Genomic DNA, 18322 nt, shown 5'->3' with positions numbered 1-18322 from the left:
GAATGTTCCCATTGCTCTGTGTTACAAGCTTGATCTTGAGCTGCAATACCTACAGGAGAAAGGAACTCTGGCACCCGTTACAAGCAGAGGGCCATACCTACTGGGACCATTGAAAAATCGGAGGGATCACAGAGGGTTTATGGAGACAAGAGAGATGCAAACAACTACAGAGGAATATCGCTACTAGAGGTCGGATACAAATTGCTGTCAAAACTCTTGCTCAAGAGAGTAGAATAACAGGTAGAAAGTACAGCTGGCGACTACCAAGCGATATTCAGGAAGGGAAAAGGATGTATAGAACAGATATTTATCCTGAAGCAACTGATAGAACATAGGACCTTAAAAAACAAAAACACAGCAATAACCTTCGTGGACTTTAAAAAGGCATATGACTCCATCGACAGACAGACTCTTGTTAGGACCCTGATGAACAGAGGACTAGATGGAACTACATGAGAACTTATAAAAGAAATTCTGACAGACATAAAAGCAAGAGTGAGATTCAGAGGAGCACTGTCAGAAGAATTTGAGATCAAGACTGGTGTTAAACAGGGATATGGATTGTCACCATTGTTGTTCAGTATAGCGCTGGACGAAGTGATAAGGCAGTGGAGAGCAATAAACGAGGAAATGGGAATACCAAAGACCCATGTGGGGCACAAAAAGGACAATAGGGCTCAAGTGGACTGCCTAGCCTTTGCAGACGACATAGAAATAGTGAGGCGGAAGAAGACGCAAAAGCACAAATCGACAACTTAAGTAAGGTAGCCAGAACGGTGAGACTGAGGATCGCCTATAACAAGACAAAGACATTAAATACCACTGCAGACTGGGAAACACTGGAAGGCACTGTGCAAATGGTGGACAAATTTAAATACCTGGGAGAACTCATAATAGGAAGGAACAGGAGCAAGGAGGGAATAACAGAGAGGATAAAGAAGATGAGATCAGCCTTCTGTATAACAAGATAGATATACAATAAAAATGATATATCCACACATGCAAAGATAAGCTACAAGGCAACGGTGAGGACTGCAGTATTATATGCTGCTAAGACGATGACACTAGGAAAAAATGGGGCAGAACAACTAGAGAAAGAAGAGAGAAAAATACAGAGAAATACTAGGTCCAAAAAGAGGTGGAGAGAGATGGATAGGAAGACCTAGGGATGAACTGTACCGGAAAATGGAGAACAATATCCGTGGAAATCAGACTCAAAAGGGCAAGGTTTGCTGGATGTGTAATTAGGATGGGAATGGACAGAATGACGAAGAGAGAGTGGAAAACAACACGGAGGACAAGGGGAAAGACAGGAACCAAGTGGGTTGTTGAACTTCGGAAGGACTGACTGGAATTGGGGATCAAGGTCAAAGAAAAGGAAAATAGGAGGAACAAATATACACCGACCAATATGCCGGAGATCAACGACAGAGAAGAATACAGGGAAAGATTAGAATGTCACTAGCGGAGCCGACAGGAGAAAAGGACACTGAAGACCTCGGAAGAAGAGCGGGAGAGAAGAAGAGAAAGAAGGAAGAGGTTCGGGGAGAAGAAAAGGAAAATGCAGTCCACGAAGGGGCTACTCGTGGTCCTACAGAAGCCGTAACGCAAGAAGAAGAAGAAGAAGAGAAAGAAGAAGGGTTTATGGAGATTTTAAGTCAAATATCAATCACTAGTCCGTCATCGGTGCATACAATATTCCTAAAGTGGTGGATATCATGGCATATCTTGCCAAAGGCAAACTTTTTGCAAATATTGACTTACGGGATGCTCACTTGCAGCTCCCATTGCATCCTGGCCATCAGCACGCAGTTAAGCCTTTTTCGGTATAATCGTCTGTCCTTCGACATTGCCAGCATATTGGCCATGAAATGAAATGAAGTCCCATGCTTCTTTACAGAGCGTAGGGGAACGATGCGGGAGACCCGCACCGCCTTACTAGGCAAGGTCCTCATGGAGGACCATACTCCAATGCTATCTGGAACACCTCACATCGGACATCCCATTCACATTCCATTGACACTGGTAAAAATTTTCAGGATCTAGCCATCAATTTGGAATCTTTGTTCAGCGTGCCCTAATGGGCTAATTTTAAATGCAATGAAGATCGTTGTTGTTTCTTCATGTTGCCATTAGAATATCTGGAACATGAATTCATTGCATCAGGAATATCATCAAATCTGCATCATATCAATGATGTACAAAGCCGACCATCTCCTACAGATGCCAAACAACTCAAATCCTTGTTAGGTTAACTAAACTATTATAGAACACTTGCTTCTCACGTGGCAGCTATCACCAAACCACTACATCAGCTCCACGAGAATCTTAAGCAGCAATGGGCCTCCACTTGCGACAGGGCTTTCCGATATCTCAAATAGACTCTTCTCTGCCCAATGTGCCTCACGGCATATGACTCTTCCAAGTGCCTGACAGCGACGCAGATGCATCTGACTGTGGCTTGGGGACCATTCTTTCTCACAAAGTCGGCAGAGCTGAACGTCAATTCCATTTGCTTCTGAGATTGCTAAGGCAGGAACAGTCAAATTACAGTCGAATCGAAAAGGAAATATTAGATATCATTTTTGCATTGAAGAAATTTCGCGATTATATTTACAGATGGCGATTTATCCTGTTAACGTATCGTAAGCCTCTTTCCACAGACCTATGCCCGTGCTAATATTCCAATCAGGAGATGCCAATCCCTGCATGGATGGGCACTGCTCATCTCGGGGTATTACTATGACATCCATTATCTGTTCACAGCTCAGTATTTCAATGGAGACATCCTATCACATCTTTAAGTGGGATAAGACCACAAGTTTTATATGGCTCCTGAAGTCTGCTTTCATACTGACACACAACCAGAGGAAGTAGTGTCCATCTTACCCACAGACACTGCAGTCATCGCCTGCTGGAAGGGCTGGTCCTCCAAGAAACTCATACGATTGGTGAAGTATGTTTGGCCAGTGGATGGCAAGACATTTTAACATCTGGATGTTCAGGTCTATTGGTACTGCTGGCATAAAAAGTCACTCTCAGTGGCACCTCTTGCTGCAAGGAGATGACACAAACACCAGTGCTGCAAGGCTGCATCTTGAAATTACTTCATGAGGGTGACTGGGGCATGGTTCTCACCAAATGGATGGCCTGCCAACATCATTTTTGGAGGTACATCGACAAAGATATAGAACACATGGTTGTGGTGTGACTGACATGTCAAATCAAGCAGGCACCACCAGTCTGTCGGTTATTTTTCTTGACCTGACATATCATTCCCATAGTCTTGCATTAATCTAGATTTTGCAGGGCCTTTTCTGGACAGCTCTTGACTGAATGTGATAGATCCCAGCAGAAGTTTTCAGTACATTTCAGGTACTCCCTGTTATCAACAAAAGGATTCTTATCTCGCATCTTCTCAATTGAAGGGTTCCCACAAAACATTGGGGCAGGTAATGGCCCTCAGTTCACGTCAACACAATTTTGCAGTTGTTGTGAAAGAACGGCATACCTTTGGCACATACGGCATATTTCCTCTCAATTCCAAATGACTGGCAGATAGGTTCTCCTACACTTTTAAAATTGAACTAGCAAACTTGCTCCGACATCACGATCTCAACACACACACACAGCGTTTGAACCAACGCAATAGTCTTCAGGATGGAATCTGGGCACTTGTTTTCCCAGGGGTCGCCATCACCGTTGGGCAAAGCGATAATCCAACAGCCTAGAGATGTGTCTCTCTTCTGAGATGCAGGTGGGATGCTTATCATGGCTCATAGTCCTCCAGCATAACAACACTACACAATTGGTGGCCTACGCGAAAAGTTTCGGGGCCGCTACTACAGCTCTGAGAACACATCTCACCGACAGGCAGCAATGGCATCAGTCAAAGAGGGTGTATTCAATGCAGACCTAATCGCTTCCACAGGATGACATGCTCGGAAACAGGCCTTACCCTATCCTGGTGCCTCGGCAGTATTCAGGGGCGTGTGCGGCTACAGTGAGGTAGTTCTCCGTAGATTACCTGTCCGGGCTTTACGTCTATTACTGCCGCAGTTGCTCCTCACAAGGTCTCCTGAAATCCTCCCGCAACCCGTTGTCTGATGCCTGGGATCTCCGCCTGGCCTCTACAGCAGCAGACTTCTGGGACTTTGTTCCGGTGCAGTGTTTGTGTAATTAGAGACAGTTGCTCTAAAACCAGTACTTACTCTAAAAATTGCGGTTTAGTTTTCAGTGGATTGCAGTCCACTGGGCTTACATATCTCATCCTGTTAATTGTGAACTATTTCTGGTGTTGTGCCTTTGCGTTCCGAAGAAGGAGATTGAAGTTTTGTGTTCATTTCAATAAACTTGCTTTTCATTGACTACCTTGGATTTACTACTTCTACGTGGAATTTCGCGTGGGCCACTTCAGAAAGAAGTGGGATACTGAAGTACTGAGGAATGGTAAGGTGCATCTGAAGGTCTCTAACTTTCCAGATACTGTAATAATGAATTCCGAAGTAGGCAGTTCAGATGAAAAGGATTGGACATCTCTAAACAGGTCCACTACAGTAACTGGACAGACAAATATGGGCACAAGAAAGCTAACTGCGAAGAAATCTTCAGTAACAAAAAACTTCAGTTTATTGGCTAAAGAAAGGAGTACAAATATGTTCATGAAAAAATAACAAAATAGCAGTGTATGTCAGTGACGAACGAAATAATTAGGAAGTATAAGGAATCTAAGGTCAAAAGGCTGCTGGAAAAATGTGGAGAAACCAAAAACTAAATGGTCGTAGGAAGGATTGATTTGGCATACAGAAAAGGCGAAACAACGTTCGATAAACGAGCGTCAACATTGAAAGTGCGTGAAGACTTAACCGCAGGAGAGAGAGCGAATAGATGAAAAGAGTATACTGAAGAGCACTACGAAGAACAGGAGAAGGAACTGCCTGACGTGACAAAAGAAGAAATGCGAGTCGAGATAGGCGATCCAAATTTTAACAGACCTTTGGAAGACTTGGAGTAAAATGAGGCCGCAGGCGTGGATAACGTTTCTTCAGAATTACTGAAATCATTAAGGAAATTGCAGCGAAAGGACTATTTTAGTTGTGAGAATGGAGACGTGTCATAGACATTCGGAACGATAACACAATCCCGCAGCTACCAATGGCACATAAGTAATAGATCTTTTACAGAATGAGCATAACATCTTATGCATCAAAGTTTCTGGTAAGAATAATATACAGAAGAGTGGAAAGAGAAATATGGATCTGTTAGATGACGACCAGCTTGGCTTTAGGAAAGCATTTCTGACGTTGTGATTGATAATCGAAGAAAGATTGAGAAAAATAAAGACTCGTTCATAGGATTTGTTGACATAGAAACAGCGTTCGACAGTGTAAAATGGTAAAATATGTTAGAAATTCTTTGAAAAATAGGTGTAGACAATAGGGAAAGGAGAGTAAGGTACAATATATACAAGAAGACAGAAAAGTAAGAATTTAATACCAAAAACGAAGCGCTCCGATTATGCAGTGTATGGATGTAGTCTTTCGTCCTATCGTTTAGCCTATTCTTCAAGAACACAATAACGGAAATTAAAGAAATGTCCATGAGAGGAATTACAATTCAGAGTGAAAGGATACCGATGATAAGATTCGCAGATGCCAATACTGTCCTCAGCGAGCTTGAGGGTGAATTGCAGGACCTGTTGAATGCTATAATCTGTACTAATGATGACAGATTGTGGATTTAGATTAACCTGAAGAAAGAAGATGGCAGAGATGAGATTGCGGAATTTAACAACGGAATAGTGGACCTCGAAGTAGTCAAAGTGAAGCAAAAGATATGCGACGGACGGAGCACGGAGACATAAAAAACCAGCTAGCATAGGTGAAGAGGGCGCTCTTAATCATGGGAAGTCTATTAGCATCAAACATTGACCTTAATTTGAGGAAGAAATTTCTGAGAAATTTCGGGAGCACAACATCGTATAGAAATGAATCATGGTCTGTGGAAAACCCGGAAAAGATGACAATCGAAGCATTTGAGATGTGGTGTTATAGATGGGTGCTGAAAATTAGATGAGGAGAGTGACCCAGCCCGTACTTGACCCCAAAGGTTTGCTTCCACCTCGTGGATGAATGTTATCGCTGTCGGCCAGGAGCCGGGCGAATCGTACCGTCAATGGTTGAAGTTGGAACGAGGGCTGGCGCGGAGTTAGTCCACCGCCGCGCTCTGCCTTGTGCCTTCGCTGAAGTGTTAGGCTTCTTTAGTGCTTTCATTTTGAGTTCATGTAGTCGTACCAGGCCCGTTGCGGTACAGTGCTTGCACTGGGACGTAGTATGTTGCTTATGCATTGCCACACTGAAGTTTAGAAGGCACCAGCCGGTATAGCCGCGGCATGCGGTGGCGTTCACAGTTTAAAGTGAAAGGAGAAGGGTGGGTTCAGTTTGGATAAGTCGAGGCGTCTCCTAAATACTGTCTTCTCGGTTGTCGAGCACTCACAGTAGATGAGTAACTGGATAGGTGAACCTATTTGTGGGAGCTACAGCGCTTCATTTCGAAAATGGTGACCATCGACTGGTTTACATGTAAATGGTTTCTTCCTTTCGCGGTGAGATAACTGCTTGAAAGTGGTGCTCTGCCTTAAGATCGTCAGTGTTAGGGTTTAGCAGCTCGCTTCCGTGTGACATTGCGGCACCTTGTTGTGCAATGGTACTAGTTTTGCAAAATTTTATTCTTCTTTTTGAAATCGTAAAGTAGCAGTGCCAAACCGCGTATAGCTTGATTAGTCTGCTACTATTTTAAAGCATCTTCTGGCTCATTTAATTCAGAACTGTGTCCACTCGTAATTGTTTGGGAACAGAACGACTACAGTTAGTACAGCTATTTAAAATTTTAGATTGAGCCTTTACTATCCTCGCCAGTTTAGTTTAAGGCTTCATTTGTTAATTTTTTAAGGTCGTGCTACTCCCTGCGCGTTTGGGCAGTCACGTGTTTTATCACACGTAATGATGTTAATCATTAATCCATTTGTCGGTCAAAATGCACATATGGTCCCGAGCTCTGGTGAGTTTTCTTTATAAGGGTGATCCATATTGTCTCAGTGGCTTGTTGAATCAGTTCATGTGTGGCAATTGTTTTATTTTATGTGTTTCTTTCAGAAATTTCTGTCCACGCTGTTGCAAGGTCTTGTGTAAAGCTGATGTCAGGCGGTCTGTGTTAGCATTCAGTGAATGCTTGTAGCTGGTTGCTTCCACAATAAGAACCTTTTGTTGGAGGCGGAGTTTTAACGTTTTGATTTCATCGGTTTGCATTCTTAATTAATTTTCTATTTGTTTAATGTAACAAATTTTTCAATTCAAAGTTCGCTTCCTCTGGGTGGCCTATTTACGCACCTAACACTACAGAGCCTGAGCATTTGTTTCTGTGGTCCTTTTCTGATTACTTCCATGTTTCTTTTTCTGTCTTTGCTTTTTGAATTAATTCATTTTGTTGTGCTTGCGATTAACTGAAGTAAGTAAGTCATGTGACTAGGGCCTCCCGTCGGGTAGACCGTTCGCCCAGTGCAAGTCTTTCGATTTGACGCCAGTTCGGCGACTTGCGCGTCGATGGGGATGAAATGATGATGATTAGGACAACACAACACCCAGTCCCTGAGCAGAGAAAATCTCCGACCCAGCCGGGAATCGAATCCGGGCCCTTAGGATTGACAGTCTGTTGCGCTGACCACTCAAGTAAGTAAATAATCTGAATAGAATAACATAACCAAAGCACAATGTAAGATGAATCCAAAGCCTAATGTAAATTGAACACAGCACAGAGAGGAAAAGCTGGGGAACACTGGCAGGAAAAATGGGCAGGATGACAGGACCTTTGTTAAGATATCAAATAATAACTTCCATTGTGCTTGATGGAACAGGTAAAAATCTAATTGAAGACAAGGATCGTAATATATCCTACAAATAATTGAGGTCTTGCATGCAACTGCTACTACGAGATATCGAGGTTGGTATTTTACTTTCCCTCTTTTTCTCTCTTTTTGAACAGAACATGTGATCATGACTTCTTAAGAGGAAGTAATCGGTAGTAAAACAGTTTGTATGGCCCAAGGCTGAATCAGACAGTAATTTAAAAAAAATGAAAAGAAAAAACAAAAGAGGTACACATCACCAGGGGACTAACTAGAAGAGAGGTATATTTCGAAAACCACAGTCGTTACTACAAACCTGGTGTTGCGAACTGGGGAGCGGCTACCAGGTAGAGGCGGCCAGAGTTGGAGTCGAGCTGCAGCCAGGAGGGCAGCGAGCTGTTGGCCCTGAAGCGCGCGGTCGCGGAGGCGCCGACAGGCAGAGCCCGCAGCCGCAGCAGCGTCAGCGGCAGCCGCGACTCCGCTACCAGGTCCAGCGGCAGCGCCGCCGTCACCTCGGCGGGCGTCACGTACACCAGCGACGCACCTGCAGAACACGTGTTCTGTCACATAGGTCAGCCGTATCGTAGCGCAGCACCTGAACACTCGTACTCATGTAGCATATTGGAAAACATCAAAGGTGTCTTTACACCGGTGCAACATATGTAAGCAGTTAGAGGGGCAGTCAATTAATGCAACACATTTTTCTTTCTCAGCCAATATCGAATGCGGAATTTGCTGTGGGACATCGCGGAATATTCCCGCTTCAGCCTCTGTGGTTTCATGAAGTTCCGGTAGGTGACTACACTACGCACAGCCTTCAAAATGGCTGCGTTCCAAGCAGAGAACCACATAGGAGCTTTCAGAGTGTCTGCGAAGACCTGGCAGCGAACAAAAGCACGGTGAGTCGTTGGTGAGGCGTCTGTCATCATCGGAACAAGGTCGCGTAAACCTTTCCGATCTCGCGCGTGTCGGCCAGCCGAACAGAACTGTAACTCCTGCAGTGTTGCAACGTGCGGACACTCTCATTCGACGTTATCGACGGATCACACTCAGACATCTCGCTACGCAAGTAGACGTCTCTATTAGTAGTGCTGAGAGACTAGTCCACCATTTGGGGTATTCAGAGGTGTGTGCGCCCGCCTAAGACCATGGAGAAAGACAGAGGACCATCTGTGCGGAACTGTTTGCGTGTTACTGTAGATCAGTTATCTCACCGCGAAAGGAAGAAACCATTTACATGTAAACCAGTCGATGGTCACCATTTTCGAAATGAAGCGCTGTAGCTCCCACAAACAGGTTCACCTATCCAGTTACTCATCTACCAGAAATAGCATATCAGTCCATGGACTGGCGCCACGCCACCTCTCTTCCGAAGAAAAAAGCGTCATCCTCAGCTGGTGAAGTCATGACGACAGTCTTCTAGGACTCTGAAGGGGTAACTGATGTCCTCTCTAGCGGTGCAACGATCAACTCGGAAGTTTATAGCGCTACCCTCAGGGCGATTGAAGAAACGACTCCAGAGTGTTCACCACAAGAATGGAAACGAACTTCTTCCTCTGCAAGACAGCCCAAGGCCTCACACAGGTTTGCATACGCGAAAGGAAGTTACAATATTTCCCTGAATTGTTCCTTCTGATCCATCCCACAGACCGGATCTCACACCTTTCGACATCAGTTTGCCTCATTAAGGATGTATTTCGAGGGATAATGGGGAGGTTATTGATGCAGCAGGACGCTGGCTCTGACGTCGACCCTGTAGAGTGGTACCATGAGGGCATACAGGCGTAAGGCAGTCGAATGGAGATTATGTTGAAAACCAGGGTTTTGTAGCCAAAAGTGGGGAATAATATCATCTATTGGAATCCAATATAAATCCAGCCTGCTTTCAGAATGTAAATGTGTTGCATTACTTATTGAAAACCCATTGTAATGAAACCCAGCAACACACCTGAATAGCACAAATTTTCAGATATGACGAATATCGCTTCGTTAACAATGACATGCTTGCTTCGTTCTATATGGTAGGAAGTTCTCTGTCCAATCACTACGCTTCTCCTATTTATGGTAAGCTCGTATTTTGGTCACTGCGTGATAGAACGGAACAGTATCCAGCGTCTTCCGAACAAGGAATCATCCTGATCGTCGCTACCTACGTTGATCACATGGACAAACAGGTCCACAGGTTCAATGTTAGATGAATCTGTGTTTATTCCTACTGAGGAGGTTCTTGGTCTGCAAAATGATGAAAACATGGTTACATAGGAAGCTTTCCGATGAATGAAGAAGCCCGTGTGGCTCGCGGCTTAGTGCAAGCCTTCTGTAACTGACACCACTCTCGTGTTTGCATGTCAGATGTCCTAAGCGTAACTCACTAAGCTGTCAGTCTGTGATGGAGATGCACCGTTGGTTTAAAACAGTTCAGTAACAATCGTTTAAAATAAGGAGCTGATTTAAAACAGTTTAATAACGGATTTCAATGGCACAATAGTATAGACTGTGAAAAATGTATCAAAAATAATTACTTCTGGAGATTGTCCGTATTTCAAGCTCATAATTCAAAGTTATTGTGTAAAGCTGCTATTTTTAATCCAATATTGTTATTTAAAAGGCTTACTTCCTTTTTGCAAGGCAACAAAATTTACTTATATTAAAATATATTACTGCATCGAACAAAACATAATAGTACTTCCCCAGAGCTTGAATTTGGAGATCACTTGATATGACAAATAAATTCACAAAGCTATTGATTGAGTTTGCAGTACATAGGTCATTACACTGAATCTTTAGTCGATGGAAGAATTTTCTGGGGGCTCTTGTATATCTGCTCCATCAAAATTACACCTGAGATCCAACTGCAGTGACATCAGTTTTTCGATCCTCTTTGCAGGTAACTTGTTTCGAAACTTTGTGAGAATCAGACAATGAGCGGACCTGTTGCGTTCTTCCGCCGCTAATGCTGGCGGTACATTTAAAATCCTGGATGCCGAACTGCGCTAACGTCGCTTCGTGAACGGTCCTCCGCACCAGCTCGATGGCCCACAGGCAAGCGTACGAAGAGGAAGCAGCACCAACTCGAAATTCCGCAATATTTCCGGGATCAAGCTAAAGCGAAATACGTAGTGTTGCTACATATGCCGTTGCTTGACTTTTCTCATTTGCAGTGAGAGTTCCTCTCTTACTCCGTCGGTCCGGAACGTTTTCCACTACGTGGATAGTTTTCCACTTAAATTCTTTACTACTTTTCACGGTGGCTTTTGTATGTGATTCGTCTTCTGTAGAAAATATTCTACTCTCGTCCACCCTTGCGTCTAGTCTACGTTAGCTAAAATCTCCGTAAAAAGATGTACTTCAGACAAAATTTTATTTGCGCTTCTGTTGGCGTTATAGCGTCGTACTTAGTTTCAGTAAGCCTCTGTCCGCCTCCGTAGCGCAGCGGTAGCGTTACCGCCTACCACACAAGTGGGCCGGGTTCGATTCCCAGCATGTGACTGGGTGTTGTGTGTCTTTCATCATCATCTTCATCATCACTGACACGCATGTCACCGAAGTGGCGTCAGCTAAAACGACTTGCAATACGGCGGCCGAACCCCGAAGGCGTCCGTAATGTTTGAATACTCCATTAGTGGTGTAGCGCTTGATACAGTCACGTCGATTAAATATTTGGGTGTAACATTGCAGGTCGATATGAAGTGGGACAAGCATGTAATGGCAGTTGTGGGGAAAGTGGATAGTCGTCTTCGGTTCATTAGTAGAATTTTGGGAAGACGTGGTTTATCTGTAAAGGAGACCGCTTATAAAACACTAATACGACCTATTCTTGAGTACTGCTCGAGCGTTTGGGATCCCTATCAGGTCGGATTGAGGGAGGACATGGAAGCAATTCAGAGGCGGGCTGCTAGATTTGTTACTGAATTCTGGGAAGACGTGGTTCATCTGTAAAGGAGACCGCTTATAAAACACTAATACGACCTATTCTTGAGTACTGCTCGAGCGTTTGGAATCCCTATCAGGTCGGATTGAGGGAGGACATGGAAGCCATTCAGAGGCGGGCTGCTAGATTTGTTACTGGTAGGTTTGATCATCACGCGAGTGTTACGGAAATGGTTCAGGAACTCGGGTGGGAGTCTCTAGAGGAAAGGAGGCGTTCTTTTCGTGAATCGCTACTGAGGAAATTTAGAGAACCAGCATTTGAGGATGACTGTAGTACAATTTTGCTGCCGCCAACTTACATTTCGCGGAAAGACCACAAAGATAAGATAAGAGAGATTAGGGCTCGTACAGAGGCATACAGGCAGTCATTTTTCCCTCATTCTGTTTGGGAGTGGAGCAGGGAGAGAAGATGCTAAAGATGTTAGTTGTGGTACGAGGTACCCTCCGCCACGCACCGTATGGTGGAGTGCGGAGTATGTATGTAGATGTAGATGTAGATATCCCGGCCAATAGATGTCATACGATCATTTCATTTCAGTAACCCTCTTCCAGTTTATGGCGTGTCTCATCCACTAGCAGGACGGTCTTGTAGAACTGCACTTTGGTACATGCAATTACTTCCAGTAAAGTTTCCACGTTCTTTAAGAAGCTACCAAGATACATTGCGACAGCGTTCGTGATGGAATTTAAAATGATACAGCAGAACTATGGCGACATACCGACATCACTGGAGTAAAATGTTGCCTGCAGCCAGCATATTTGCGGCATTGTCTATTAAAGCAGCAACGAACTTCCCGTTTCCTCTCCGATAACGTCCGACCAGCACTCCGTGGTCGCCCCCTCTGCTCTGCGTATCCTCGTGGCACTCGGAGTCGCAGAGCACGATTACTTGCTCATAATGACGGACATTTTCTAACCAGAAACCGGCGGCGACTTTAAAAATAAAAGCCTCACAATTGAAGAGGTGATGCACATGTCTAACGTGTTTTGATGGCCTTCTTCATAAAACAAGATTCCTTCGACCAGACCCACGGGAAACTGGTAGACCTTACATTGTGCGAACTACACTCCTGGAAATGGAAAAAAGAACACATTGACACCGGTGTGTCAGACCCACCATACTTGCTCCGGACACTGCGAGAGGGCTGTACAAGCAATGATCACACGCACGGCACAGCGGACACACCAGGAACCGCGGTGTTGGCCGTCGAATGGCGCTAGCTGCGCAGCATTTGTGCACCGCCGCCGTCAGTGTCAGCCAGTTTGCCGTGGCATACGGAGCTCCATCGCAGTCTTTAACACTGGTAGCATGCCGCGACAGCATGGACGTGAACCATATGTGCAGTTGACGGACTTTGAGCGAGGGCGTATAGTGGGCATGCGGGAGGCCGGGTGGACGTACCGCCGAATTGCTCAACACGTGGGGCGTGAGGTCTCCACAGTACATCGATGTTGTCGCCAGTGGTCGGCGGAAGGTGCACGTGCCCGTCGACCTGGGACCGGACCGCAGCGACGCACGGATGCACGCCAAGACCGTAGGATCCTACGCAGTGCCGTAGGGGACCGTACCGCCACTTCCCAGCAAATTAGGGACACTGTTGCTCCTGGGGTATCGGCGAGGACCATTCGCAACCGTCTCCATGAAGCTGGGCTACGGTCCCGCACACCGTTAGGCCGTCTTCCGCTCACGCCCCAACATCGTGCAGCCCGCCTCCAGTGGTGTCGCGACAGGCGTGAATGGAGGGACGAATGGAGACGTGTCGTCTTCAGCGATGAGAGTCGCTTCTGCCTTGGTGCCAATGATGGTCGTATGCGTGTTTGGCGCCGTGCAGGTGAGCGCCACAATCAGGACTGCATACGACCGAGGCACACAGGGCCAACACCCGGCATCATGGTGTGGGAAGCGATCTCCTACACTGGCCGTACACCACTGGTGATCGTCGAGGGGACACTGAATAGTGCACGGTACATCCAAACCGTCATCGAACCCATCGTTCTACCATTCCTAGACCGGCAAGGGAACTTGCTGTTCCAACAGGACAATGCACGTCCGCATGTATCCCGTGCCACCCAACGTGCTCTAGAAGGTGTAAGTCAACTACCCTCGCCAGCAAGATCTCCGGATCTGTCCCCCATTGAGCATGTTTGGGACTGGATGAAGCGTCGTCTCACGCGGTCTGCACGTCCAGCACGAACGCTGGTCCAACTGAGGCGCCAGGTGGAAATGGCATGGCAAGCCGTTCCACAGGACTACATCCAGCATCTCTACGATCGTCTCCATGGGAGAATAGCAGCCTGCATTGCTGCGAAAGGTGGATATACACTGTACTAGTGCCGACATTGTGCATGCTCTGTTGCCTGTGTCTATGAGCCTGTGGTTCTGTCAGTGTGATCATGTGATGTATCTGACCCCAGGAATGTATCAATAAAGTTTCCCCTTCCTGGGGCAATGAATTCACGGTGTTCTTATTTCAATTTCCAGGAGTGTATTTAGTTTGCGGGAAATTGTGTTGCAGTGAATTGAGGACAACTCTAGTGCAAGCGTGCAATCCATAGCCAAGGAACGAGTACCTCCAACGCCAATGGGTGAATAGTCTTGCACGAGATGTGTATATATCCATTCAACTGTCAGAAGGTACATGTCCTATCAGTTGATGGCTGTCCTCGGCACGAGGAATTCTGCAAACGGTATCTACACAAGATTGTAAACATCCTTGATTTCAAACGTGTGTTGTGTATTAATGTGAATGATGTGAACGGCAAGTAAGGTATTAAATGAGTATTGCTATTCCTATTAACTGAGTACACGTGAACGTGAAAACTGTGATTGTACAGAAAAATTGTCATCAGAAGAATTTTGTAATAAACTAGCCGCTTTACGGGACTGAGGAAACAAGGAACGTTTCACAATAATTCTGTTATTTGAAGAGTGAAAGAGGGAGTTAATTTGATACTTGTGGCTTTTCTAAATTTTTTCATTTAGTAAATTTTCATAAAAGCTATTAAGTTACCATTGTGTACCTAGTTTTATCAAGTTTCCTGACAACTTGAAACTGCGTGCCGAATTGGGACTCGATCTCGTGCCTTTGCGTTTCGTCATCAGTGCTTAGACCGAATGGATACACGGCATGACCCATCTCACAGTTTCGTCTCTCTCTCCGTCTCTCTCTCTCTCTCTCTCTCTCTCTCTCTCTCTCTCTCTCTCTCTCTCCCTCTCTCTCTCTTTTACTTTGCAATTTGTGTTCTCCTCCACATCTTTCTAGAGTAATGAAACAAAGACACGGTGAAGAAACTGCAAAACTACACAGCAGAGGTTGTGTTCAGGACGAGTCTATGGTCATCGCGTACATTGTTTGGCGGAGTGTAATATCTGTTATGAAGTATTTTTCTGTGGAAGTTGTGATGCACAACAGCTCTACGCCTAAGTGTGTAGTTTTTCTGGGTATTAGACCGTTATTGCACAGCTCACAGGCAGCACACTCCTTAAATCAACAATACGCAATACGCAGCTTGCATCCTGCCTGCGGGCAATCGATATCTGCGTCCTGTTAGTTGCACGCGCTGAGCAGGGTCTCCTGCAGTGTTGCTGACGGTAGCTCTTTGTGGCTGTGCTCAGCACTTCTACATTGCGCGAGGCACTGATCGACCACACGCATGCGGCCTGTAAATTACGACCTGTTTCAAGACACTCGCAGTGACGCTTAATTCATTCTTCTGTGCCCGATATCCAGAAGAGCGGTACTTCCCACTAAACAAGGTGAGCTGCAACACATTGTCAGGATGCTTATCGTGTTAATAACGTAGCTGCGGAGCCTAAGTGTTTGTTGCCAACAGTCCTGAACTATAAGGTTCTTTTTGAAGAGTTTACCAGTTAGATCACTTATTACAAGGCACAAATAACAGTTACGAACGACTAAATTACTCTGTTTATTTCATTTTTGTTCAGATCTAGCACTACCGAAAAGTATTTCGTAGGAGAGCGTCGTACGTAATCTATTTAGCAGCTTTGCTACATTTCCTGCCAAGAAATTTAAGTGCTTGTAAAGGAGCTTTGGTCATCAGTCTTCTGATTAGCCCGCAACGAATACCTCTCCTGTGACAAACTTTTCATCTCATCTGAGTAACATTTGCATCTTACGTTCTCAGTTATTCACTGAATGCATTCCAATCTCTGTCTTCCTCTACAGCGTTTACGCGCTTCCGTTCCCTTTAGAGCCACGCAAGTCATTCCTTGATGTCTTAACAGATGTTCTATCACCCTGTGCCTTCTTCTTGTTAGTGTTTTCTATAGATTCCTTTCCTTGCCGATTCTGCAGAGAACCACCTCATTCCTTACTTTATCACTCCACCTAATTCTCAAAATTCTTCTTCAGCACCACATCTCAAATTCTTCGATTCTCTTCTGCTCTGATTATCCCATAGTCCATGTTTCACTACCATACAGTGCTGTACTCCAAACGTGCATTCTCAGAAATTTCATCCTCAAATTAAGGACTATGTTTGATACCAGTAGACTTCTCTTTTCCGGGAATGCAATTTTTGCCTGTGCTGTCCGCTTTTTGTATCCTCCTTGCTCCGCCCGTTGTGGGTTATTTTGCAGCGGAGGCAGCAGAATTCCGCCGGCAGCTGTGACTGAGCGGTTCTAGGCGCTTCAGTCCGGAATTGTGCTGCTACTACTGTCGCAGATTCGAATCCTGCCTCGGGCATGGACGTATGTGATGTCCTTAGGTTATTTAGGTTTAAGCAGATTTAAGTCTAGGGGACTGATGACCTCAGATGTTAAGTCCCATAGTGCTTAAAGCCAGCAGAATTCCGTAACTTCATTTACATCGTTATCACCACTACTCATGTTAAGTTTCTCGCTGTTCTCATATCTGCTACTTCTCATCACCTCGCAAATCTTATTCTATACTTATTAGTCTGTTCATTCCATTCAACAGATTCTGTAATTCTTAAATTTCACTAAGGATAGCAATGTCATCAGCGTATCTTATCACTGATATCCTTTCACCTTGAATTTTAATCACACTCCTGAAACGTTCTTTTATTTTTGTCATTGCTTCTTCGATGTATTGATTGAACACTATGGGCGAGAGACTGCATCTATCTCTCACGCCCTTTTTAATCCGAGCACTTCGTTCTTCGTCTTCCCGTCTTATTGTTCCCTCTTGGTACCTTTACATATTTTCTGGCTTCCCTACCGTGTTCAAACTTCTGACAATCCATGACCCGACTCGTAGAACGTTGATCATTCAATCTTTTTCTAATGATCACGTCCCCGTTGACAGTACCCTCCTGGAGATCCGATGGGGAATTAGTACGGAATTGCCAGTCTGTCTGAAAGTAAACACAAGTTACACACTGTAAATTGTTGCTATTTTGAAACTATATACACTGATGTACAAAATTAAAGCAACAAAAGGAAATTTTGCAAAGTTTGCCTTTATTTTGACACAAAACAGTATAAGCAGGTGAAAGCAAAGCAGAAATAATGCAAAGAATTCAGAACGTAAACAACTGCAACATGCAGAACAATAGACGAAAATGTTCTTTGTTTCTTCCAACTTAACAGATTTGCACACACTTTCCGGCAGTTGGTTAATGTGTTCATCGTTGAGTATGACCATCTCTGGCAACAACTACTCGTGCTCTATGAGGTCGAGAATCATCTTCCATCGATACGAAGTCTGGCCGCATAGCACCACGCAAGAACCGTTCTTAGAGTCCCAAGACCTTGTCACATTACGTGATAGCAGTTAAACTTTTCCGATTCACCCGCACAATTTCATGAAGAGGTGTTCGAGTAGTGAACATAGCCCCTGCCTACACTATTAGCGATCCTCCTGGATATCGGTCTCTTCCCACAATGTTTGGGTCTCAAAATCGTTTACCACATTTCCTTCAGATGCGAATGTTGAGACTCAATCTCCAGGCCAAATCGGGACTCATCTGTGAAAAGATTAATGCCCCACTCATCAACTCCACTCTATACATTCCCTACTGTGAAGACGCGTAAGAGACACACATACAGCAAGTCTCTGACAATAAAGTCCACTCTGTCGAAGCCTCCTCTATACGTTTGCCTCGACACAACACGTCCAGTGGATGCCGCGAGATCCGATGCCAGTTGCTACGCATTACTAAGGTCGTAACGTCGTGCCCTTAAAGCCAAATAATGGTCCTCGCTTCCTGATGTCACACGTGGTCGGCCCTGCGCTGGTCTTCGGGGAACGATTTCGATCTTTATTAACTGTCGCCACATCCGAGAAACAACAGAATAGCTCACGTTAAGTTTACGACTGTCTTGCTTCCATTCTTCCTATGACCCTCCTTCGCAGAGAGTCTAGTAGGCGTCTTCTCTGTGCCATACTGCGCAGGCTATGACCATGTACACAGCGACTGTGGATGTGGCACTATCCGACAAACACTACCCCGTTTGACAGATGCCCTGACGTCGTTGTTGGCGTGGTTTTCCGTTGACCGGAATGC

General features: G+C 45.0%; 1 protein-coding gene across 1 annotated transcript in view; it reads right to left on the bottom strand.

Moving 5' to 3' along the window:
• Positions 1–18322, bottom strand: part of LOC126456245 (uncharacterized) — a 410153-nt gene that overhangs the window by 218088 nt on the left and 173743 nt on the right. The window contains exon 2 of the mRNA XM_050091997.1: positions 8220–8447. Coding sequence (XP_049947954.1) covers positions 8220–8447 — 228 coding nt within the window. The remainder of the gene's footprint in view (positions 1–8219; positions 8448–18322) is intronic.

The sequence above is a fragment of the Schistocerca serialis genome, chromosome 2 (assembly GCF_023864345.2).
Source record: "Schistocerca serialis cubense isolate TAMUIC-IGC-003099 chromosome 2, iqSchSeri2.2, whole genome shotgun sequence".
Lineage (NCBI taxonomy): Eukaryota > Metazoa > Arthropoda > Insecta > Orthoptera > Acrididae > Schistocerca > Schistocerca serialis.
This window is presented reverse-complemented; position numbering and strand designations above follow the sequence as displayed.